The 27,163-nt window shown below is 39.3% G+C and overlaps 1 protein-coding gene and 1 pseudogene across 2 annotated transcripts in view; both read left to right on the forward strand.

Moving 5' to 3' along the window:
• Positions 1–27,163, forward strand: part of SBF2 (SET binding factor 2) — a 424,767-nt gene that overhangs the window by 333,245 nt on the left and 64,359 nt on the right. For both annotated transcript variants that reach the window (XM_037050085.1, XM_037050086.1), the window contains exons 18-20: positions 21,467–21,637; positions 24,013–24,275; positions 25,902–26,074. In XM_037050085.1, coding sequence (XP_036905980.1) covers positions 21,467–21,637; positions 24,013–24,275; positions 25,902–26,074 — 607 coding nt within the window. The remainder of the gene's footprint in view (positions 1–21,466; positions 21,638–24,012; positions 24,276–25,901; positions 26,075–27,163) is intronic.
• Positions 19,941–20,057, forward strand: LOC118989822 (uncharacterized; annotated as a pseudogene).

Consider the following 27,163-nt stretch of genomic DNA (forward strand, 5'->3'; position numbering starts at 1 on the left):
GGCGATTGTAAATAATGCTTCAATGAGCATAGGGGTGCATATATTCTTTCAAATTAGTGTTTCGTGTCCCTTCAGATAAATTCCCAGAAGTGGAAGCACTGGGTTGCAAGGCAGTTCTATTTCTAATTTTTTGAGGCAACTCCACACTGCTTTCCACAGTGGGCACAGTGCTGCCAGGTCTTTGGTTTTTTCAACAGAAGATAGAAATCCACTTTTGGAAAGTATCCTAATGATTAATAATAAGTCAAAGCAAAAGAAATGCAAACTGTCAGTTTGTGGTCTCTATCATAGAACTTTTGTTTGTGTCTATGTAGAAAACAATGAGAATTGCAGAACTTCAACTTGAAAGATAGGTATGGCTAAAGAATAAACATAAGAGGTTTCTAAACCATATTCGCAGAAACTTGGGGGAAAGTCTGTGGAATGGAAAAGGAAGAAGAGTCAACAAATGAGAAAGTGCTAGAGAACCACACATAGAAGATCAAGAGAAGGAACTAAATTCCTACTTTGGAATAAAATTTTCTTTAGAACATTGCTAGTTCAAGCAGTCTCTTAGGTTATATAGTGTCATTAAAAATTAACAAACCACTTCATTTTACAAGGAAACAATGAGAAAAGAAATATAATTATGAGCTGAAACTAGGCTCTTATTCCACAGTACAGTGGAATCTGATATATTTTGTTGGTCTCTCCAGTCAGTACACTTTCTTTTTTTAGAAGAAAATGGCCCTGGCTGGTGTAGCTCAGTGGATTGAGCGCTATGAACCAGACGATCGCCGTTCAATTCCCAGTCAGTGCACATGCCTGGGTTGCAGGCCAGTTCCCATCAGGGGATGCATGAGAGGCAACCATACACTAATATTTCTCTCCGTCTCTCCTTCCCTTCCCCTCAAATAAATAAAATATTTTTTAAAGGAGAAAAAAATGTACTGAAGGGAGAAGATGGCTCATCTGCAGAAAAGCCATGGGGAGGGCGGGGCAGGGCTGCGGAGGCGGTCCTCTGCATCTCCTGACTGCCTCCAGCTCGTGTACCTGGCAGCCTGCGTCCTCTGGGAGGGTTCCAGGGCAGTCAAGTAATCCCTGACAGGCAGATTTTAAAATAAAAATTTTACAACACAATAACTTTATGAAAATATATTTGAATGTTTCCATCTGGAGCAAATGAATTTCTCCTAAAAGTATATCTTTTCTTACTTTGCATGACCATGTATAAGATGTAGTATAAAATGTTAGGTCACCCAAGTTGGAAAAGGAGCTAGCCAGCCTTAATTTCCATTGTGGTTTTAATTAGAACCAATAAGATCTCTGCTATTTCTATCCACTGTCCCACCTATTGTTGAACTTGGCGGTAGAGGGGAGATAATTGTGAATTATACAGGCCTACACTATAAAGGGTTTTATTCATGAGCACCAGAAGGGTTGGAAGAAAATATTAGACTGTGGATTTCAAATTATTCAATAAATACTTCAAACATTTTAAATAAAGCTATTGAAACAACATGACCCACTTCAGAGTGTTGACATCATGTGTAGTAATGGGAAGTAATTATGCTATGTGAGTATCTAGGTCCCAAGCTCATTTTGGTAGGTTTTCTTTTAATATCACCAAGAATCATTGGAGAAGAGTGGCTAACTCTCAATTTAGCTCTGAGGACTCATGGGAGAGTCTGAGTGAGAAGCCAGAAACCAGGCCCAGACAGCAGTGCTTCCTGCGGGGCTTACAGGGACTCTCCCTCCTGGGCCAGGGTTCTTGTGAGCACAAGTAGGTATTTTGTGCACCCACAGCTACCTGACACTGCTTGTCCTCATTTTTGTTGTGCTCCAGGAAAAGTGAAATCTGCAACCTTAGGAAAAGGTGCAAGTTTGCCACCAAAACCATAGGAGGAAAATGCAGTTAAAGATTCAGCTTCCTGCTGAGAAGAGCAGTGTGAAAGCTACTGCAATATGGCAGAAATTCCTAACCCCAAGTTACTTTCCTTTTGTTTTTTTTATATACATTGAATTTACATATACGATTTCATTTGAAGAAAAGCTAAAAATATTTTCTAAGAAGGTTTGAAACTCACTCCCATCTGTAAATGGTCCAGAAGGAGTCGTCAGAAAGCTGGTTGAATTGGTTATCCATTGTTCAATACAAGAGCCCGGTGCCCTGATGCCAGGTCATTCATGGCCCTGTGTGAGCTCTAAGCTGCTGGATCCATGACTCTCAGCCCTGCTGCACGTTTAGAATCACCTGGCGTTCTTTCCCAGACAACAGCTGCAAAGCTCCCATCCATGGCCATTTGAGACCAAAATCTTTGAGACTGAGGCATGGACACAGTGTCTTAAAATTTCCTTAGTTGGACTCAGAAGTCTTTAATGATCCCTAAACCCCAAAAGACTGCCGTTACCTTTTGCAAAAATGCTGATCATGTCTAATACGATGTAATATTCTTTCCCACTAGACAGTGGTTGTACAGAGAGTACTCTCCAGGCTAGGGGGAAAGGAGAACCTGAAATTTTAGGGCCCCAAAATTAACTTTATGCCTTTCTTTCAGATCCATAAGTTTAAAATTCTGTAAGGCTAATGAAAGATAAGGATTATCTATTTTAATCCATGGCAGCTATTGATGCAAATCAAGAAGTATTTATTCAGCTCTTTCTTTGTGTTCAGAACCCTTTTTTGGAGCCAAGTGAGGAATCTCAACATAGAAAATGTAGCCTCTGCCTTTAGAAAACTTGTTATTTATTATTATTGAGTTGGAGGGAAAGAACGTACAAAATTAACAATAATACCCACATTGACTGTTTACTTCCTGGGTACCAGACACTGTACTAAGCCACCTCTGTGTACAATGCCACTTAACCCTCACAGTTGTAACCTTGAGAGGTTAGGCGATTTAAAGCCCTACTTTTACCTTTATTTAATAGATGAGGAAAATAAAGCACAGAAAAATTAAGTAACTTACCCAGTTATTTAAACTTACATGGTCTGAGTCCTGAATCCATTCTCCTGATCACCAGTCAACCTATAAATTAGTGAAAAATAATGAAATAGTCGTTCTTAAGCTACTAACTTTGGGGTTGTATTTTTATGCAGCAATAGACAATAGAAATGCTGGCACATAGTAAGTGCTATGTAAGTGTTAGCTAATAACATTACTATCATTGTGTACCTGGATCTTTGGTGGATCTTTGGTGCCAAATTCTGACATTCAGATATGATCAATACAGAGCTATTGTAAGTGCTCCAGATTGACCATATACGGGAACCAACATAAATAGTATTTTATTAACTTTCCAGTGGAATGTGGAGGAATTACAGATTAGTGCAAGTGAAGTTATTTTCAAGAACTGTGTTAGAAGTTTCACAGAAAATAGAACACCTTATATGGAAGTGATAACAGCACCATGCTAAACCACCTCACATATTTCAACATCTGCTGAAGTTACGCAGCTTCACACTTTCTGGGCTCCAGGATTTTGTGTCACCATTCATAATTCTCATTCTTCCTCAGAGTTACAATCAAAATTTTACTGGCTTAACCCCAGTACTTGTGAATTTTGTAGGAAGTTTTCTGTAAAATGACAAAAGTACCGATTCAAAATTCTGAGAGGTTAACAAGTAGTGAGGAGGTTTGTTTTTCCTCAGGCGAGTCCAAGACTGCTTTTTCCGAAGTGTTCTCTGGCTGCTGTGTTCATTTTTGCTGTCTCTCATGTTAAGGAGAGACATTTGTATTGGACCAGAATTTTTATCTACTTACTAATTGATTTCCCACTTGTATATTTGATGACTTGACTCATTACTTTATAAAGATCTGTGGTGTTACAGGAAAGCTGTGGAAAAAGAACACACTTTGCTGAATTGTTTGTTTCTCTTTTTTTACAAAACAACTTTGTTTGTTTAATTGGTGTGGTGGGGGTAGTTGCAGAGATTGTACTTGGCCAAAGCTAAAATCTGTTATCTTTCCCATCCAAAAAGTTAACTGAAGATGACATGACTTCTGGGAAGTGCATCGCAGCTGACATCTGGGCATGCCCCGTGCCAAAGTGTTAGGGCGAGAGATTGGTCCACCAGGAGTAGAATGTGAATCCTCTAGAAGGATTGAGTAAAAAAAAAAAATTTAATCTGGATTGTGTCACCTTTTCTGGAACTAATAAATGGCACATTTTTTTAAACCGTAACTGTCTGTCTGCTGTGTCACAGTTGGCAGCTACTTGTTTCTCTAGCATAGCTGTATGCTGTTTCAGTGGCTCCATCCCAAAGTTTGAAAACTTTGTACGTGACAGTGCATTTGAGGCTCACCATCCCAGCCCCTGGCAGAGTGCTGAACACAGCTTGGTGCTCTGAAAAGTGTTCGTGGTTGGAGTATAATTTATCCTCAGTTGCCAATGCTCTGCAGAGCCTTCTCTACAAATGCAGATCTTATTTTATTTCATCATTGCTTCAATTAATTTTTATCTTTTTTCAGTCATCCTGTTTTTCTTGTTGGTCTTGGGAAAATGAGGTTCCAAAAGTCCTTTAGGAATGCTCCTCTGCTGTAAAATGCGGTGGGACTCTAGTATCTTCATGTTTGTTTGTGATTGATGTGCAGGTCATCGTCCGAAAGCACCATCGACCCCAGATCCTTTTGTTTTCCTTGGTGAGCACTCATGAAAAAAAGACTAAGGCAGACACCTCACAGGATGATGTAAACAAATTATAAATATTTTCTACTCCCTTTTGTCCTTAAATTTGAAAATCATCATACTTAACTGTTATCTAAATCGTTGATAAAATGTTGAAAAAGACGGAACAGCACAGTAGTTTGCTTGACACTTCCTTTTAGAGTATTCTCAGTCCACTTAGTCATTAGATATGGGAACTGTGGTGGGCAAGGTCATTGAGAATCAAATTACAGAATGCCTAGAATGTCACATTAAGGAGTTTAGACTAAGGTTATTCTGGACACTGAGAAGAGTGCAGTAGCATACTCTTGAACAGGGCAGTGGCGTGGTTGTGTTTCAGAGACTTGGAGCCCAGCTGGATACTGAGGAGGACTGAGGAGTTGGAGGAACGAGGCCATTTAGTAGGCTAGTGTGACAGAGGAGTGTTGATGGGAGTCTTGGAGGAGATCCACAGGGCAAGTCATCTCTAGCATGGCTTGCTCTTAGCAAGGGTTGCAAACTAAATGCCTGCTGAGGCCAAATAATACAAATGAGTCTAGCAGCCCCCAGGAAGAGCAGCATGTCAGCGAGGAGACCCACTGGTCATCTCCAGAATGTGTCACCCACCATGCAGGCACGCAGGAACATTGTTAATGGAAATTTAGCTTTTACATAGAATCTCTTTATTTTGAAAGGTTGTCTGAATTTTTTGAAAACTCTAGACAGCCAAAACAGAACGTATCTGGAGCCAGATGGAGCTAATAGTATGCCAGCTTTACAACCTCTTGCTTTTAGCTTCTTCTGGTTGTGAATTCTTATGGTGTGACACAGTAGGGAAAGGCCTAAGGATCGGAATTAGAAAACCTTTGGTGAGGTACAGCTTGATAACGTAATTAGAAAAGAATGGAAAATGCAAAACTCATGACTCTCCTTATGGGTAGCAAAAGCAAAGATTTTAACAACTTGTCCCTAAAGAGCCCTTTGTAAATAGATTACACTTCTGGTTTAATTTTGCTTAGGTAGCACTGTTTCCTTCTTATTAGTCAGCATTGTTAGCATTTTTGAGAAATCATAGTTTTGATAGAGACTTGTGGAGGAGCTGCTGAATTACAGAATAAGTTATTACAGCAGAAAATAAATTATGCAGTGCTATAAATACTTGACTCAGTGACTCAGCAAATTCCCCTTATGTTCAAAAGGACATATTTCATGCCTAACTCATGACATCTGTTTTTAATTTCCGCAGCTTTGCAGTTGTCCCTGGTTGTCACTGATAGATTTTTCACATTATGTGAGAGACATAAAGATAAAGAGAAACCACTTTCAGGGGAGATTTAAGTATTAGAGAATGAAAGCAGGGGGAACCCTTAGTCACAGGAGTGTTTCAGTATTGATGGCAGGGGATTATCAGAAGTCAGAGAACCATCTGGAATGACTGAGAAATTAGATGATTTTAGTATACTCTTGGGTGACATTTCTAGCTAGTAAAATTAGAATAAAAATTGTGATGTTAGAGGGAAACCCTTAAAAATATGTAATTAACCTTTTTAGAGTTCAATAAGCATTTTATGTGTCTCCAGTACCCAGAGTTAAGATACTTTAACCAGACATTTGAGTTGATGCCAAGATGTGTCATAGGTGGCCTCTGCCCTCAAAGGCTGTTAGGGAAGATGCTCAGTGTATACAAAATTGTTAAATTATTCATGTTTAATCAATTAATAGTTTAATGTTTAGCTTTTAAATCCTAATAAATTGTTGTTCTTATAATAAGTATCATCTCTTAATGAGCATGATAGGAATGAGCGAAAATAGGAATAATGTAGGAACTGATTTCACCATAATACTACTTATTGTAAAAACCCCTCTCTACCTTGATCATTTTTTAATACAGATACTCTTACTGCTATTATATTTTACCACACTGAACACTAAAATCTATCCAAAGCTGCTCTATCTAATGTAATTCTGAGAGAGGTGTAACATGTTATTTCAGCACATTCTTGAGCAAAAATAATCCTAAATTTAAAAATAGAATGAAATAATTGTTAGGGAAGGATAAACAAAGTTCTATACAAGACAGTGCCCTAGTCCTCTCAGGCTGCTATCACAAATACTGTCCATTGGCTGGCTTAAACTACAGACGTTGGTTTTGTCATGGTTCTGGAGGCTAGAAATCCAAGATCAAGGTTCCAGGCAGTTCCGTTTCTGGTTAAGGACTCACTTTCTGGCTTGCAACCACCTTATTGCCATGTCCTCACACCACCCTTCCTCGGTGCACATGTACACACTGGAAGAGAGAGGAGGAAGGTTGGGGGGAGGGAGTGCCTGCTCTCCGGTACCTCGCTTTATGGAAGGACTCTAATCCTATCAGGTCAGGGCCCCATCCTTGAGTCCTTATTTAACCATAATTACTTCCTTCAAATATAACCATACTGGGGGTTAGGGCTTCAACACATGAATTTTAAGGGGGCACAGATTACTACAGATAGGTAGGATTTGAATAGACCCTTGTAGAATGAGTAGGACTTTAACCATTAGAGATTGGAAGGAGAGATTCCAAGTGGAAGAAATAGCTTGACAAATGTCGTGGCAGTGAGAAAGCAAAGAATATGTTCAGCACACAGAGCTTTCAGCTCTTTCCCTGCAGGATGGCATACAAGTGACTAGTACTCAGGAAGTTTAGAAAGAGAGAATATGGCCAATTGTTTAGTGTCTTATAAAAAACCATCATTTTCTAGTTTCAGCACTGCTCTCACTAGCCCGGTGACTTTGGTTATGTTCTTTTACTCCTGTGTGTCTTAGCATCTCCCTGTGTCAATGGAAAAAGTAACCTCCAAAGTTTCATTTAACTTAATGACTGTATCCTTCAAACAAGTAAGTGATTTCGGTTTAGCAAGTGTTACATGTTTGTGCGTGTCTGTACTTTCACATTTGTGCTCTCAGACCAGCAGATGTGCACAGTTTTATACATGTTTGATGATAGGCAGAAAAACTTACTGCCACTTACGTATGTTGAATTTGAACTCCTCCCACCTCTCCATGAATTGGGAACATGTTCCTGCATGTTCTAAGGCCCAAACTGGACCTCCCAGGAAGAGTTGACCCAGCATATTGGGGAAATACATAGTTTCTCCAGCCTGTTCCAACTTCATTAGGCTTCTTATTTCTTTCTTGCTTCACACTTCCAACTCCCTCATGACTGCTTTTGTACCGTTTTAAGGACACTTAATCTTAAAGCCTTCTTTCATATTCAGGTGTTGTCAGCTGGTTAAGGGTATCCCCAAGCCTGCAGGGACATTTATTCTTAGGAGGAGCTAGCTCCTAAACTCTAAGAAGGAAATATGAGTAGTAACACTGTAGACATTAATCAATGGACGTAGAGACTAGAGAATGAGGGTGGCAAGGTGGATTTTGTGGTGTTCCTAAAAGCCTTAGAAGTAGAAAATGAGCCCCTGAAGTTTGACCCATCTCTACTCCTAGAACAATTTAATGTAGCTTTATAGCTATTTATTCTTCCTTAGCCCTGGACCTGTCTTGGTGCACTTTAGCCAGATAATTACTACTATTTACTTGTTAAGTAGAGTTGTAGGTACAGTGGTGGGCTCACGCATACAACCACTTGGGTGACTTTGATCCAGTCTGTATGATCAAACAGATAAATCTTCCTGGGAAATGGCTACTACATCAACAGCTCATTCCTCATGCTAGAGTCTCAGTTTTAATGAATCTTTCCAAAAATAAATAAGAAACAGTAGAACAAAAGTTGAAGAAGAGCTGTTTCCTCAAAAGCAGGGGCATATTTTTTTCAACAAATACATTTTTTCTCCCTCCCCTATATATAGTCAGCTTATAATACCAAGTTTTTTCTCTCAAAAATAGGATGACCTACCTCTATCAGATACACATCCAAGTCAAGAAGGTGTTATTTTCATAATGAACTTAAACTGGGAGCTTATGTGACTCATCTGAGAATATCCTATCAGTCAGAATGTTTTCAAGGTCCAACCCCAGCATTTGGTGCTCTGTGGGCTTGCATTGACGTGGGCGCCACCTTAATGAATCACACGGGCTGTCTGTCATTCATTCTCTGAAGACCACAGTTTCAAAATAAAACCCTTAGAAAATGTAGGTGCTGGAGTGACAATTGCAGTTACTTCACCCACAGCTGACTGTGCCGTGGATGCAACCTACAATTTTAGTCTTTATTTGGTCGTTGACAAGAGTCTTCAGTTTTTGAGTCAAAACTTCAGTGAAATTCAGAAATTTAGGCCCCGTGATGTTGATTTTGTTGTTTATGGGAAATGCTTGCAAGATTTACTTTGCTTTTCGAAATTCTAACAAAATAATTGAATTTAATCTTTTTCCATCTCTGGAAAAGTTGAGTAGGTGGAAAGGAAGGAAAAGATGTACTACAGAAGTGTAATTCAGTGTTACTGTGGTTTCTGCTTTCATCTAGTAGGAAGTAGAAAATAATACATAGAAAAAGCTTATTGTCATTATATTATTTACTTGGCAAGAAAATTCAAGTTAATAATTACTTAAAATCAGAGCTTGTGTTTTTCATACAGGTTTTTTGTTATTAGAACAGTCTCTAAGATAGTGATAACATTATCAACCACAAAAGGAAAGAAATGTGCTCTTCCAGGGAACACACCTCTGTCTTTTTATCCTAATACAGCACTGACCTGCTGTGTGCAGGAAATCTAGAGCCAGATGGCTGTGGCCAGCTTTCTAGGTGCCCAGCTGCCTCACTGTCCCTGCAGGTCCCTAAACCCACTTACTGCACCCGTACCCTGGCAGGTGTCTGTCTTTTCCAGAGACATCTATGACTTCCCACTGTGACCTGTACAACACCTAGGCCACTGCCCCCCCATCTCCTTGAGCACCTGGTTTGCTGAGTATATATTAAATGCCAGTGAAATTTGGTAGTTTGTATCTTTCAAGGAATTTGTCCAATTCATCTAAGTCGTCAGTATTATTGACATAAAGTTGTTCATAATATTCCTTTATGATCCTTCTAATATCAGTAGAATCTTTAGTAATGTTACCTTTCATTCCTGATCTTGGTAATTTTGTCTTTTTATATTTAATCAGTCTGGCTAGAGATTTGTCAGCTGTATTAATCTCAAAGAACCAGCTTTAGGTTTCATTGACTTTTTTTTCTGTTTCATTAATGAATGCTTTAAACTTCATTAATTCCCTTTTTCTGCTTTTAATTTGCTCTTCTTTTTCTAATTTTCTGTAAGCGTAAGCTGAGGTCACTGATTTGAGGCCATTCTTCCTTTCCACTACAGGCACTTGGTGCTATAAATCTGCCCCCAAAGTGTTGCTTCAGTGGCATCCCACAAGTTCTGATATGTTGTATTTTCATTTAGTGCAAAGTACTTTCTAATTTCCCCTTTTTCTTCTTCTAGGATCCATGAGCTAGTTAGTTTTCAAATACCTGGAGATTTTCCAGATACTTTTCTGTTACTGATTTCTAATTTAATCCCACTTCAATCAGGGAATATACTTTGTATGATTAGAATCCTTTTAAATGCAAGACTTATTTTATCACTCAGAATGCATAGTCTTGGTAACTGCTTTGCATACAAGTGCAAGGCGTGGGTGTTTTGCTGTTGTGCTATCCATCCCAGTCAGTTTAAGTTAGTTGGTAGTGTAATTCAAGTCCGTTATATCCATGTTGACTTTCTGTTTCCATTTTTATTAAGTATTTAGAGAAGATATTGAAGTCTCCAACTGTAGTTGTGTATTTATTTCTTCCTGCACTTTTATCCGATTTCCTTCATGTACTTTGAAGCTTTTTTGTTTGGACACATTAGGTTTTTGTGTCTTCCTGATCGCTTGGCCTTCGGTGTGATGAAGTGACTGTTTTGTCTGTGGTAACATTCTTTACTTTGACATCTGAAGTATCTTCTGTTAATATAGCCACACCAGCTTTCCATCCTTTTTTTAAAGTAGACCTTTATTTTTTAGTATTTTGATATTTACCGAAGGTTACAAAGATAATATAGTTTCCACATGTCCTCACCCAGCTTCTCCTGTCAGCAACCTTTTTTTTTTCTTTTTTTCTTTTTATTTTATTTTTTTGTATTTATTTTTTATGTAACTCTTGTTCAAGTACAGTTTTCTTTCTTGTATTCCCAGCCCTGCCCCCCCCAGTGCTCCCCACCTCCCTCCCATCTCCACCCCCCACCTTAGTTATTGTCCATGTGTCCTTTATACTTGTTCATGTGAGTCCTTCCCCTTTTCCCCTGTGATTCTCTCCCCTCTCCCCTCTGGACCCTGTCAGCACGTTCTGTATTTCAGTGTCTTTGGTTACATTTTGCTTGCTTGTTTGTTTTGTTGTTTAGATTCCTGTTAAAGGTGATATCATATGGTATTTGTCTTTTACCGCCTGGCTTATTTCGCTCAGCATAATGCTTTCCAGTTCCATCCATGATGTTGCAAAGGGTAGGAGCTCCTTCTTCCTTTCTGCAGCATAGAATTCCATTGTGTAAATTCCTGTCAGCAACCTTTAAAAACTATTTGATTAAACTATAATCACATACCATACAATTCATCCATTGAAAGTATAATTTAATGGTTTCTACTATATTCCCTACCACTGAAATCAGTTGTAACACATTTTCATTGTCACAGGGTATAACACCACGCCCATCAGTTGTCACTGCCTGTTCCCCCATCTGCCAAGCTCTAGGCCACCACTAATCTGCTTTCCTTCTCTGTGAACCTGCCTGTTCTGGGAACTTTACATTCTTTCAGTTTGCACAATATTTTCAAGGTTCATCCATGGTATAGCATGTACCAGTACCCCAGATCTTCTTCTTGCCTCACGATACTGCTATAGATACGGATACAGCTCACATTATATTCACCAGTTAGTGAACATTTGGGTTGCTTGCATTATTTTTATTGTGATATAATTCATCTACTCACTCTTTTAAAATGTGAAAAGGGCTTTTCCTTCTTAAGTAATAATGGAATGCCAATTTTATCTGATCTTCAAAATTCATTTTTGCTTTTAAATCCATTTTATGACTTCTAAAATTTTGTTAACATTTCTGATCTGGTGCCATCTCCTTTCTCATTTCTTTGTTCTTGTACATTTTTGCCCAGAAATTTTTGTTGTCATTTTAGTAGGATTTGGAGACCAAAAAATACTCAATTTGCCTCATTTAACAAAAAAATCTCTTCAAATTACTTTTGAAGAAGGAAAATAAATTGTTCAAAATTCTTTTACCTTTCACTCGTTTTCAGTTTGCCTTTTTCCTCCCAGTCTGTGCCTGCAGGCATAATCACAGCATATTTGATCGTCTTCTGAAAGGTGGCGTATCATCAGTGCGTCACCGTATTAACCACTTTGATGGCAGCATGATATTCTTTTCCGTCAGTGATGTACCTAACCTTTCTTCTCTATAGTTAGACATTAAAATTGCTAACTTTGGAGGAGGGGGCATAGCTATTAAAGGTAATGCTGTAATAAATATTTTGTTGAGCTTCTGGGCTATTTGCAAGGACACATGTGAGGGCTGTGACTCACCAAATCCCTGCATATCCTGTGCCCGTACCCACAGACCCCTTTCTTCTGCTTGTTCCCCTTGCTGTTACACCTCAGAGAACACACCTTGTTATGTATCTACCAGCCTTCTTTGCGGATTATGTTCCCAGTTGACAGTGCTGTTATAAGCAACATTATTAGGTTTGCCAGCCGTCACATGTGGATTTCCTGTCTCTTCATATGAGATTATAGGCACTTTGGAGACAGGGGTCCCATAGAGCTTGGTACTGAGTTAATGAAAAACACAAGTTTTCAGTAAACACTTGTGGTTAGATCTTTGTTTCTAAACAGATTTAAGAATAATTAAATCAAATATATATTTAAAATCCATGAGTTCATTAAAATATGAGTAAAAACCTAGTCAGTCATGTATGATAGATGGTAGAAAACAACTTTAAAAAACTGGTAAATGAAAGGATAAAATAATGTATTGATTACTGCTTTCTTTTTTTTTTTTAAGATTTTATTCATTCATTTATCTTTAGAGGGGAAGGAGAGGGAAAGAAACATCAATGTATGGTTGCCCTTTGTGCGGCCCCTGCTGGGAGTTGGCCCGCAGGGAACCTGCCTGCAACCCAGGCATGTGCCCTGACTGGGAATCGAACCACGATCCTCTAGTTCGCAGGCCCGCGCTCAATCCACTGAGCTACACCAGCCAGGGTGATTACTGCTTTCTGATACGGACTCCATGTTTGGAACACAAACTAGTCAGGGAAGGGAAGTTTCTCTTTATAGAAATACTTCCACTAGTAAGTGAAGGAGTGATGCTAGAATGAGATTATCACTGTTTTTTACTCCGAAGGATTAATGAATCTAGGCACTGACCATCAACACCCTTTAGCATCACAGCAGGAGAGACGACCAGATGTGATTCCGGATTCCTGCCGAACAATCAAGCCTGAATCTGGTCAAGCCTCTAGATCCAACTACCAATTTGCAGTGAATACAGAGAACAAAAACCTGTCACATCACATGACTGTGGTACATTTAGCAACCACCAGACTGACAGAAACTTTGTTGGACAAATGATTCCATCTCTTTACCAAATAGATTGGAAGGGGGTTGGGGGCAGACAGACAGAAGAATCTGTAGATTAAAACTGACCTCACAGATGTATAAACTAATAGTGATACACGTACCTTATTTGGGTTTTTCCTGAGTTAGACTGGTGTTTGTTTGTTTTTTACAAAGCCAGAAAAACTTTTTAACATAAGATAATTAAAATTTAAACACTGAGTAGATATTTTATATTAAAGAATTATCATTAATTTTTTGAATAGTACACTTTTCAAAAAAATCTGTGTTAAATAATTTTCATTAGAAAAATAACCAATGTACAGCAACCAAAAAAATGTTAATGGGTACAGATAACAAGGGATTATGAGTCTTGGGCCCCTCAAATAATCCCAGGCACTATTAAAGGTACTGAAACCAGTCACCAGAATTGACAGTTGACCTGTATGATAGTGTTCACCCACCATTGTTTACAATGGCAAAGAACTGGAAACTCTACAAATGTCCATTAACAGAAACAAGGAAATGCTATAGATTCATACAATGGAACTCCATACTGTAGTTAAATCGTGTGGTGATTAAAAAGCTAAATTCTGTAGCTAACCTCTGAGGGTTTAAATCCAAGCTCAGGTTCCACCACTTCCTGGCACTGTTCTCTTGGACAGTTGCTTACTTTCTCTGTGCCTGAGTTTCTTCACCCTCTAAAACAGGGGTAGTAATGTATTTATCTCTGGCTCATAAGACTTCTGTAAGAAGAAATATATAATGATAAATATATAGAGAGAACTCGGTGCAAGTTAATTATAATAATAATTATTTATCAGTAATACCTGCCTAAGTTTAACAACAAAATGTATGAAAAAAAACCAAAGACCCAAACACAATATGGTACCATTTATATTAAAAAGTTTAAAGACCTGCCAGAAAGGGAGGGGGCTTAGATTTGCGTCCTTTTATTTTTAGGAATACCAAATCCAAGCAAAAGACTTGACAACAAACTTGTATTTGATTTCTACTAATTTCTGGATCACAAAGAAAATACATTAATTCATCCTCTGATCTCTCAATATTTACCATTATGGAGAATCATTAGAAAGGTAAGCGCCTTCAGGACTTCAGCCCCATGGTTCCAGCTTCCGACATTGGCACATCAAATGACTACTGGCTAATGCTGGTGGATGAACACACTTCTGCAGAAACTGAGTGTGTGGATCTGCTAAGCAACCCAGGAGAAGTTTTGAGGACTATGGATTTGAGGTTACTTGAACTGTTCAATCTTATAGTATCTGGTAGTAGAACAGGAAAAACTATACTAGATTTCACAGTCACCTCTGTTTAATTAATTGGATTACTTGTCATTCTATAAATCCCACTGACTAAATCAACCCAGCATCCTAAATACTCATTGTTTATAGGTCACACTCTTCTTCCCCTTCTGGGTTGTGTGTTTACAAAGAGCCCATTGTGTTTTGTCCCAATCGATTACATAGTTTAGTTTAATATTACATAAATCAAGGAAATATAACTTGTATACTTTGAAAAGCATCAGTGAGGGGTAGAATGAAACCTGCAATACAATCCTGTATATTCTTTACAAATATATACAGGTGTGAAACATAAATGGGAATGAAACACACCTAACTTAGGGTCATTGTTAACTCTAGGGCATGGGGTCAAGGTGCACAGTGAGCTCCAGCCAGACCCATAACATTGCGTGTCCTCTGTTTAAAACAGATGCACAAAGCAAATGTGTTTAAGATTTGGTTAAGATTTAATAAACACAGGTTTTGGATACATATTTTTCCTATTCCTGTCTTCCTTTTGTTTGTCCCTTAAGACTAAGCAGGAGGTTCATCAGAAAATACTCAGAAATTAATTCTTTTTTTTTGCACTTTTTTTCTCTAATTTTTTAATTTAATTATTTTTCAAGTACAGTTTTCTGTCTATTACTCCCATCCCATCCCACCCCCATGCTCCCCCCTCCCCCCCATTTCCACCCTTCTCAGTTGTTGTCCATGTATCCTTTATATAGGTTCCTCTAAATCCCTCCCTTATTTCCCCTGAAATCAGAAATTAATTCTTAAAGTGACCAAATACCTAGACTTTGTCAGGCCAGTGAGGATCATGAAGGGATTGCCTGGCACCATCCCTCGACTGTGCAGTGAAGTCCCCTTGTATTCCAGTGCCAGAACTGGATAGAAGATAGCCGGCAGTTTAAACTGTGAATCTTTGTATTCTGCATTATTCTTCAAGACCATTATGTATTTATAGAATCAGCCTCACCAGCCAGCTTTTTTTCCTGGAATCCGCTTTGCCTCTGAGCTTCCTAATTAGAGCCTTGGGCCTGGATATCAAACATGGCTAGCCTTAGGCCTCTCATATTGGTATCTTAACCTTTCCCTGGACCAACCCATCTCTGAGGTGATTTGTGTCCAGTTACTCGGACCTGTATCTGGCCTGCTGGTTGCTGATCCTGTGAGTTTATTCTCCGTATCCTGTCCCATGCTGGGTTTCCTTTGAATGCTGTGTGGGAAATGAATGGTATTGCTTAATCTAGTACCTCCAGGGCTGTTTTTTCTAGATAAGGAAGGAAGGCAGCACATTCTTAAACATCTCATAAAATTGCATGGCAGAATATCACATGTTTCTTTAAGACAGAATCGTAAGAATCATAAAATGTTAAGTAAAGGTAGTCGCCAAAACTGAAGGGAAAGAGCAGTGTCGCTGGACAGCAGCATGCCCCGAAGCCACCACCCTGACACTCTGCGTGTGGACTGAGTCTCCTGTCCGAGCAGGATGGAAGGTCGTGTGTGGGCCATTGTGAGAAACCATCTTGGGAAAGTTTTTTCTTCAAACCAAGGAAGTGATTAAAATCAGGAGATAGCTTTATCCACAGGAGCTTATTTTTCTTGTTTACTAAGTCTGCTGCTGCTATCACGGGATATACTGACCCTGAAACCCTAAATAGTCTCGTTGCATCTTTCTCTAGATAATTTTACTATAGTTTTTTGTTTTGTGGAATATCTTAATTTTTGTATCTTACAGAAATATTGTAGAATAATGGAAAACCTTATTTCTATTCCCTTCTCTTCTATTCATTTTGCTGTGTGACCTTGGGTGAATTCCTTTTCTTACTGGGTCTCCCAAATGCACAGTGAGGACATGCAGTATTCACCTTACCACCCACATTCTAGCCGGGCCAGACTACAAAGCTCCATTTTTGCAATTCCCATCTCGAGCCCGGTGGGATCTGGGCAGAACAGGGTGCTACTGCCCCCTGCTGTTCCCACAGACACGCCTGCCCACCAGGGCCATGGCTCTGTCCATCCTAACAGCGAGGGGCACAGTGCCCTGTGCTTGTGGTTGAAAAGACATAGCAGAAACCACAAAGAAAACAGGCAAATTTCATGTTTGGAAAAATAATATTTCTACTTGGGAAATTAATGATTTTTATGCGTGTATGAGATGCCATAGTCATTTGTGACCATCTTGCCACCAGAAAGTACCCTATAATCACCCCACGCTGCTATAATTCTCCCTAATGCCAAGCTGCGGGTTCCGACCCTTTGAGCTTCTGTCATTCTCTTTTACACCATGTTTCTGCCTAGGAACATAGACAGTTCACTTCTGTTCAAAGATTTAGGAAAGTGTTTTCATATTCACTCTTAGTTTGTAAATAAACAGAGGTAATAACTGACGGGTGCTAAGGAAAGTGGACATGCAGCATCAGTAACAAAAATGCTGAAAGAAAGATAGGGCTTTGGTGTACTCTCAGATTCCTGTTGCTGTCAAGTTGTAGTAAGAAATTTATAATTAATAACTTGCTCTGTTGATTATTCTGAAAGTACTTCATGTGAGAACCTGATAAGGATTTGTGGGGGTTTTTGGTTTTTTTAATATATATTTTATTGATTATACCATTACAGTTGTTCTATTCCCCCCTTCATTCCCCTCCACCTGCACACTCCCTCCCCCACCATTCTCCCCCCCTTAGTTTATAACCACGTGTCCCAAGTTCTTTAGATTCTATATTTCCCCTACTATTCTTGCCCTCCCCCATATCTATTTTCTACCTACTGTCTATGCTATTTTCTGTACCTTCTCCCCCCTTCTCCTCCTCCCACTCCCCTGTTGCTAACCCTCCATGTGTTCTTCATTTCTATGGTTCCACTCCTGATCTAGCTGCCCTCTTGCTTTGCTTTTGTTTTAGGTGCGGTTGTTAATAACTGTGAGTTTGCTGTCCTTTCACTGTTCATATTTTTCATCTTCTTTTTCTTATATAAGCCCCTTTAGCATTTCATATGATAAGGGCTTGGTGATGATGAACTCCTTGAACTTGACCTTATCTGAGAAGCACTTTATCTGTCCTTCCATTCTAAATGAAAGCTTTGCTGGATAAAGCAATCTTGGCTGTAGGTCTTTGGATTTCATGACTTGGAATACTTCTTTCCAGCCCCTTCTTGCCTGTAAGGTCTCTTTTGAGAAATCCGCTGACAGTCTGATGGGTACTCCTTTGTAGGTGACTGTCCCCTTATCCCTTGCTGCTTCTAGGATTCTCTCCTTCATTTTAGTCTTGGCTAATGTAATTATGATGTGCCTTGGTGTGTTCCTTCTTGGGTCCAACTTCTTTGGGACTCTCTGAGCTTCCTGGATTTCCTGGAAGTCTATTTCCTTTGCCAGACTGGGGAAGTTCTCCTTTATTATTTGTTCAAATAAGTTTTCCACTCGTGGCTGTTTCTTTCCCCCTTCTGGTACCCCTATAATCCGGATGTTGGAACGTTTAAAGATGTCCTGGAGGTTCCTAAGCCTCTCCTCATTTTTTTGAATTCTCATTTCTTCATTCTTTTCTGGTTGGGTGTTTCGTTCTTCCTTCTGGCCCATTCCATTGATTTGAGTCCCAGTTTTCTTTCCATCACTATTGGTTTCCTGGACATCTCCCTTCATTTCAATTAGTTTAGCCTTCATATGTTCCTCTAATTTGTGACTATAATCAACCAGTTCTGTGAGCATCCTGATAAACAGTGTCTTGAACTGTGCATCTGAGAGGCTGGCAATCTCTTGGTTGCTTAGAGTTATGGGCTCTGGGGCTTTGAGTTCTTCTTGAGCCATCTTTTGAACTGTTTGTGCCTGTTCCATATCAGGATCAGAGCCTTAGGTGTTCACCAGAGCAGGGCAATGGAGAACCTGATAAGGATTTGTTAAGAGCTGTTTTTTTGAGCTTAACTATGTTAACATGATTTTAGAATTCTAAAATTTTAAGAGCTGATATTCATTACATTGCATTTGTAAGAAATGGTGCTGCCTCTGACTATCTTTATGGGAAAGACAGTTGAGAACTGTGCTTTAATCTTGTTTGAATTTTGTGCCTTTAATCTCTCTTTCAAAATAAGCCTACGCACTGCTGTGTGATCACTGTTAGTCCTTAGAATGTTTACGAGAAAAAATAGATGAGGTCTGTCAAGAAGTTGTCCAGCTATGTACTATGAAAAATAGAGACAGTTATGGAAGAAGATATAAGATACAAGAAACATTGTACACAAGACAGTGATGCCTTAGTCCCCTTCAACGTAGATACCTTAGGACCTCACACTTCTCCCAGTTGCCATCAGCTGCCTTGTTGTATTGTCCTGAATCTCATTGATGCTCTGAAATCTCTTCCTTTTCAAAGGTGATTTTAGTTAAGGGAAAAGCCAAAAGTTGCCAGGTGCCAAATCTAGGCAGTAGGGGGGCTGAGTCACTTAGGTGATTGAGTGTTTCACCAAAAAACTCTACACGAGACATGATGCATGAGCAGGCATGTTGTCATGATGAAGCTGCCAATCACCGATCGCCCATAGCTGCAGACTTCTGAATCACCTGAATAGTTTCCATGGAGGAATGTTGAAGCTTAATGCAAAATTTGATGTGGATTCTTTGCTCTCCTTGCTCAGTCATTTTTTAATGTGATAGCCTCACGGTACACATGCTCACTCAACAACGTCTACCAACCCCACTGACTAGTACAGTCATTGTTTGCACATGTGTATTCCAGTCCACTCTCCTTGGCTGCCAGGTTACATCGACGTCACGCAAACTGTACTTGTTATATTAATGATGGCTGGATTTTTTCTGGACAGACCTCTTGTGTGCAACCCACATCCCAAGTATTTTGGAGAAAAGTGTAGAAGGAGTGTGTGATTCACAGTGTGTGTGGCCCTGCTCACCTACTCACAGCACCACACACATTGTGTACGTGCTTTTTCCATAGGGAGATAGTACCTGTGTTTCCAATGAGTAGACAGCGTTACACAGACCAACAGTGATCCTTGTGCAACATTCCCTTAGGGAACTCCTGATTTTTGCTTCATGGTCAGCCCCAGCTTAGAGCCACCTAATAGACATACACTCGATCACCACAACAGCAATACATAGAACTGTCTTGAGAGGGACTTAACACAGGGGATATGGAAATACACAGACTCTCATAGGCAAAATCACAGTCACACCACTTCTAACTGTACAGGTACTATACATTTCATGGTACACATAGTGCCTATTCCAGTCTAGGTTTAGTCTGCTTGAGACCAAGAAGGAAATTAGCATGTATTGAACATATAATTTTTACTAGTTATATTATACATCTATTATGTATCCCTAAAAAATGAATCAACTTTTGCTACATAACTGTTTTACATATTACCTTAATAGTAATCTTCAGTGTCCAACATTTCAGAAGATTATTCACTTATTAAAATGCTTCAGCTTTGCGCAGTGGCAGTATCGTAGCCAATGAGGTTTATCCGAGGCGCGATTATTGCTAATTAAAATGCTTCAAAAGAAAACTTACATTATCTGAAACTTTAGTTCTACTCACAGAAAATAGATGAACTCAATTCCAAGGAATAAAACGAACAAAAAGAGTCTATCTATTAAAATGTCTACCTGCTATTTACTGAGAAATAATGGATTAAAAATTTTTTGAAATATCTTTTTTTAACTTTTAGAGATGAAAGCAACAACTGTGGAAAGATGACTCAAAGCATTAACTGAAATTTGGCAGAGTAAATTATCTATAAATTTTAAAATACAGGAAACACTTGAGACCTTGCTTCTTGACATATGTCATCAGTTTGGCTCAAATAAGCTCTTATAAAAATTTAAATAAAATAAAATGTATTGTTTTTTGAAATCATATTAGAGGTTACGGGCAGAATTTTAGTTTGGGAAATACCTAAAGAGCAGGAGAAAAACAGACAGCAGTGATAATTGGTACTTAATGTATTTTATGCTTTGCTTTCTGCTCCTTTGCAGGACAGTTTCGCGTAGTAAAAGCAGGGACTCTGGAACCAAGCAAACTCTGGGCTTGAAACCTGCTTTACCGCTTATGTAACTGCCGTATGGCCTTGGACTTACACCTCCTTGAACTTGTTTTCTCTTCCTTAAGTTGGCAGTAATAATGAGTCTTACAAGATCTTTAGTGTTAAATGAGACGTGTTGATGAAGGTCCTCAAATGCCTACAAGAACTGGTTTTCCTTCCCGCCATTGTTAATCACAAGAGTTGGGTTTATTCTCACTCTGAAGTCCCAGCAGGAAGTCCTGAAAAGGAAGGTTTGGTTTGAGATTACCTTCTCATACCCAGACTTAGTTACCAGAAAATGCCCATGAAGCCCAGGACAGTCTGCTAGGGACTCTGATGGCCAGGCAGCAGCCTTGCTGGGGAGGTAAAGGGCTAGTGTGAGCAGTAGGGAGGGTGCATTTCCTCTTGAGCCCCAAATTCCTAATATGCCTTCATTCTGTGTGTGAGGACAAGCTGTAGGCTCACTCACATTTCAGTTAGCACCCCTGATGTACTCTAAAACCAAGTAGAAGAAATTTTAAATTATCTGGAGTTTTGAATTTAAGTTATAGCGGATTTTATTATGCGTTCTAATTGTAGGAAAGCTACCAGCTCTACAGTGCCTACTGTGTACATGATACAGCACCAGGCATTTTCATATATTCTCTAACTCATATAATAACTTCATATAATAACATTCAACTTGTTGCTGAAATGTTCCATTTTAATGGATAAGTGATCAAGACCTTAGGGGTTTTCAAGCAAGCCCAAAGTTGCCAGTTCAAAAATGAATAAGTTGCTGGTTGCTAGGCTCATATTGCCATAAACTCCTATTTAGATGAGTCCTTTGAGCACATCTGCGGTTAACTGTGGCCCCTGTTGCCTTTTGAACTGTCCTAACTCTGCCAGCCCTGTGGTGATGTCTGCTGTATGTTGTGTGTTCCCACAGAAACTGGCCCCCGGAGTCAGCCAGTTTGCTTACACATGTGTGCAGGACCACCCCATTTGGACAAATCAGCAGTTTTGGGAGACAACCTTTTACAATGCGGTGCAGGAACAAGTTCGTTCCCTCTATCTGTCAGCCAAGGAAGACAATCATGCCTCACATCTGAAGCAAAAGGTAAGATGAGACGAGAAGAAAGATACATGTGAGAGTCTGGGATCCTGGCTTCTAGGAAAGCTTGTTCAGATTTTCCCGGGGCAGAAGGGAATCTGGCCACTTTCCTGCAGCATGTTGGGGGTTTACTTTATGCATCTCTGTAGTGAGCATCTTTCTGCTGTTGATTTCCGACGTTGTATTTTTTCCATAATTACTTCTTAATACAGTCCATTAACACTAGAACATTTTAGTATTTTTTAATAAATAAGAATTTTCTGGAAACAATTATAGGAAATTGAACAGAAAGAACATACCTAAAATACCTAGGCAGATGTCTTTGTGCCATTTGCTTCTTGAAGAAATGTCAAATTAAAATGAACTGACTTTAAAATAAATGTAAAATTTATAAGTTTTGTTCAAAATTATGCCAGTAATGAATCTAAGTCTTCTTGTAATATTCTATGTTCCTGTACATTTTATCAGCATGAAATATTTTTGAATATCCATAAAATATTTAAAAATAGAGAAAGTTTGTTTTTCATTAGAAAGNAGGGAATCTGGCCACTTTCCTGCAGCATGTTGGGGGTTTACTTTATGCATCTCTGTAGTGAGCATCTTTCTGCTGTTGATTTCCGACGTTGTATTTTTTCCATAATTACTTCTTAATACAGTCCATTAACACTAGAATATTTTAGTATTTTTTAATAAATAAGAATTTTCTGGAAATAATTATAGGAAATTGAACAGAAAGAACATACCTAAAATACCTAGGCAGATGTCTTTGTGCCATTCGCTTCTTGAAGAAATGTCAAATTAAAATGAACTGACTTTAAAATAAATGTAAAATTTATAAGTTTTGTTCAAAATTATGCCAGTAATGAATCTAAGTCTTGTAATATTCTATGTTCCTGTATATTTTATCAGCATGAAATATTTTTGAATATCCATAAAATATTTAAAAATAGAGAAAGTTTGTTTTTCATTAGAAAGAACAGTTTAAATTTTTCTGAAATTTTAAAATGTTCACTATCTGATCTTCAGCAATTCATGTTACCCTTGTGCCTTATTTCCTCACTGTTAAAATGAACAGGTATGATTCTGTAAGCTCGTCATATCTAATACCGGTAAAGCCCATTGAAGAGTGCCTCCCATGTAGTGAACAATAAATGTTAGAAATGTGCGTCCTCATTAATTAGTGAGGCTAATGAGAGGCTAAATGTCAGTGTGGACTTACTTTAGGCGTAACTTCATATTGTCAGTACAGGCTGGGCTAACGGCTGCAGCTGCTTTCCAACATTCTTGATTTTAAGTTGGCCTCGTATTTTGTGAGATAAGTGAATTGAGACATCTAACAGAAACTATACAATAGTATTCAAATATTTCTATGCCTTGTGTATTTAAACATATTTTTGATCTAATATTGAGTGTGGTAAGAACAGGAACTTTATTTTTTTCAATTTATTTTATTTTTTTAGAAACTTTAATAACAAATAGCACTCACTGACCTCTATCTGATATTCCAAATCATTGTGCACTGTTAGTGTGAATTGGGCTTAATTTAACTTAAACTCAGATTTTTCCTTCTAAACACCAAATGCACTTGGGAAAGGACAAACACTGTTGACTTAAGGTCATGTCCCAGGAATAACCGGGCCCATGGGGTGCTCTGGTAGTTTTTTAGCAGCCGTAATGCTAACACTGGTGTATCTCAAAAGCATCTGTAAAGCAAGCACATCACTGCTTCTGTGTCTGTATTCTAAAGGAATTTGTCTCTGAGCCCCAGGTTAGAGACAAGTAAGATGTAGATGGACCAGGTATTCACAAGCTTTAAAGTGCTATGCAGATGTTGGTTACTATTATTGTCTAACTTCTTACCCTATTAGGAAACCCTTCTTAAAAATTCCATAGTCAGCCATATATTCATGTATAATGTTTGGCTCCCACATGTACAAGGGAATCTAGCTCTGTATTTTGACTTTGGATGCTCCATCTCCTTCTCCCAAAGAGCAGAAGAAAAGAAATGTATCAGAGTATTAGTGATGTGACTTGAACATTCATACCTAAGCACTTATAGGTACTTGGGTTAATAATCTGTTGTAACTGGCAACCAGAAAGGGATGAAGTCACTAAGTTTAATAAATGCAGTGAAATGTCAGCAATGAGAAGGGTATCGATCTGTGCTTCGCTGTTGCTTCCTTGGGTTTGTCACTTGGTTCCAGGCCTACTGGATCTGGGTAGAAAAGATTAGATTTAGATTTTGTTTGTTGTTATGTTTTGTGTATATGTTTTCATTTTTGCTGATGCAGGTATAATAGATGAATGATTAAAACATCTTCCATGTTTTTTTGAAGCACATGTGAAGTAATAGGTTTGGATTGTGTTGCTTTGTTTTTTAGGACAAGCTCCCTGGTGACCAATATCAGGAGAAGACGGCAATGGACCTTGCAGCCGAGCAGCTCCGCCTTTGGCCGACTCTGAGCAAATCAGCTCAGCAGGAGCTGGTGCAGCGGGAGGAAAGTACTGTCTTCAGTCAGGCCATTCACTTCGCAAACCTCATGGTCAACCTGCTAGTTCCTCTAGATACAAGTAAAAACAAGCTGCTGAGAACATCGGCACCGGGCGACTGGGAGAGTGGGAGCAACAGCATTGTGACAAACAGGTACCAAAATGTGGACACACAGAGACCCTCCTCTTCTTCCCGGCTTAGCGGAGAATATGACATATTTTGGGAAAATATTGCTATACCTATTTCAGAAATTAACTATTTTCAAACTTGCTCAGCTGTTTTCCACGAGAAGACCTTCACTTTATCCGACTCTTAACCACCACCCATACTTTCTTATCCTTCATGACCTGATTTTTCCAGAGTCTCACCCACCGCTGATCCAGCCCTTCAGTTACTTTCTGCTGTAGCAATTTATAGGCAGCGCTTTGGAAGATTACTAATGAGCTCTTTCTTGCTGACATGGTTGTTTCTTGGCCCTCTTTTCCTCGTTTGTCCGTCATGTTTGCGTGTGGTCCTGTCCTCAGCCGCACTGTCCCTTAGCCCTACAACAAATTTTCCTACCCATGAGAACAAAACCCAAGGCCAGACAGAATCTGGCCCCTCACTACTACCCTGACCTCATCTCCTGTCATTTTCTGGTCAGCCAAACTTGTCTCTCTGCTAAGGCGAATGTCAAACACTCTAAGCATAATACTGCCTCAGGGCCTTTGTACTTGTTCCACAGTCTAGAATACTTTCCTGGAAATGGTCATGGAATCACTCCTTGACTTCATTTTGTCTTGGCTCAGATGTCACCTACTCAGTGAGGCCTCCCTGACTTCTCTAGCTGAAGTAGCACACCCATCACTCTTTTTCCTTCCTTGCTTTTTCCCCCCTTCATGACATTTTCTACAACCTGATTTACATAGTGAGTGGGTAAAGCACCACGTTCTTTACTGCTTTGGGATGAGCTGATGGTTGTATTCACTGCTTGGCTTTACTTTAACACTGATTCAGCCCTTGTGGTTGGGTTTGAGGAAAGAGAACGTAGGTTAGAAGAGGCAGGTGAGTCTTCTCCCTGATTGGCTCTGAAAGAGGCAGGGGGTGGGGCGCTTGTTGAATGGTGGGAACTGAGTTACAAGGGCAGGGGTTGAGCGTTCACTTCTGCTGCGCTTCAGATTTACTCCCGTCTCTTGCGTGGTTTTATCACCTACAGAAGGTTGGTGGTTCCAGAGCGACCAAAAGCGTTGCGATGCACTCAGAGCAATGTAAATACTGATAAGAGAAGGGTTCTTAGGACAATTTGGTTCTTCCGTTTGGAATAGTGTGCTATTTGCTGAAAACAGTTCTGTACTTTGCCTACCAGGTAAATGTCCCCCAGGTGCCAAAGGCCAAAGACAGCTGTGTTACTTTGACTCATTGTGATAATAAACTTATGAGGACAAGTTTGTTTATTTGTTTGTTTGTTTGTTTTCAAAGTTTTAAGTATCAGATAATAAATGAAAGAGTCCCTTTTTGCTTCATTTTTATGGTTCCTGGGTTCCTTTTAGGAGAATGACAAGAAAGTATTCCTTACCTCCCCCCCAAAAAAATCTGGGTCCAAAGGACAATCCCTGACAGTAGCTTCCTAATGTAGACAAACAGAATACCGTGTTTCCCCATTCACTTACAAAGGAGCCCCGGCGCTAAGTGAGCCTTCTGTGAGGGGAAGTTTGAATTGCTGTGGGAACTGACTGTGATACGGTTCTCCTTCATCATAGTCGGAGTACTGACCGTGCTTTCTTCTCCTGACTCTCTTAGTATCGCAGGAAGTGTAGCCGAGAGCTATGATACAGAGAGTGGGTTTGAAGATTCAGAGAATAATGATGTTGCCAATTCTGTGGTGCGTTTCATCACACGGTTTATTGACAAGGTTTGTACAGAGAGTGGCGTTACCCAGGACCACATCAAGAGCCTTCATTGCATGATACCAGGTAATCATTCTGCAGATATTAGAGAAGCAGAGTATTGGAGATCTTCGAGTGAGAACTGTTCTTATGGGTCTACTTTTTCTAGTATAACACCTGTAATGCTTGTCTTCCATGTCATTCTGCCGTGCTGTTTACGGTCCTCCCTTGCTCTCCACGGAGGGCTGCTTCCTGGATCTGTTGATGCCCAAGTCCCTTATAGAAAATGGCATCGTATTTGCATATAACCTCCAAACATCCTCCCGTCTACTTATCTCTAGATTACTTGTAACACCTAGTACAGTGTAAATGCTGTGTAAGAGGTTGTTCTACTGTGATGTTTAGGGAATAATGACAAGAAAGTCTGTGCAGATTCAGCATGGCCACAATCATCATAGACCCAACCACATAGTATATGCAGCAAAATGTAACTTTTTAAAATTTTTCTGACCCACACTTAGTTGAATCTGCAGATTTGGAACCCACAGATAAGGAGGGCCAACTGTACTTATGTCTGATTAGCTTTTTCAAATATTTTTAAATTACGGTACAATATAATAACAAAATTTGCCATTTTAAACCACTTTCAGTATAAAACTCAGTGGTATTAATTACATTCACAATGTATACAATCTTCACCACTCCACTATCTATTATAAAACTTTTACATCACTCCAAAACAGACACTCTGTACCCATGAGGCAGTAACTCCCTGTTCTCTACTCCCTAGCTCCCGGCAACCTCTAATCGGCTGTCTGTCTCTATAAAGGTGCCTGTTCAGGACATTACATATAAGTGAAATCATATGATATCCGTCCTTTCGAGTCTGGCTTATTTAACTTCGAGTGATGTTTTGGGGGTTCGTCCATGTAGTGGCAGTTATCAGAACTTCATTCCTTTTTATAGCTGAATAATGTTGTATTGTACCGCATTTTATGTATCCATTCATCTATTGATGGACACCCAGATGATTTCCACCTTCTAGCTTTTGGGAACAGTGCTACTGTGAATCTTCACATACAAGTGTCTGTGTGTGTCCTTGTTTTCAGTTCTTTTGGGTATATCCCTAGGAGTTGTTGCTAAATCTATATTTAACTCTTTGAGGAACTACCACAA

Source organism: Sturnira hondurensis, unplaced genomic scaffold (genome assembly GCF_014824575.4).
Source record: "Sturnira hondurensis isolate 20B ecotype Veracruz unplaced genomic scaffold, ASM1482457v3 Scaffold0006505, whole genome shotgun sequence".
NCBI lineage: Eukaryota > Metazoa > Chordata > Mammalia > Chiroptera > Phyllostomidae > Sturnira > Sturnira hondurensis.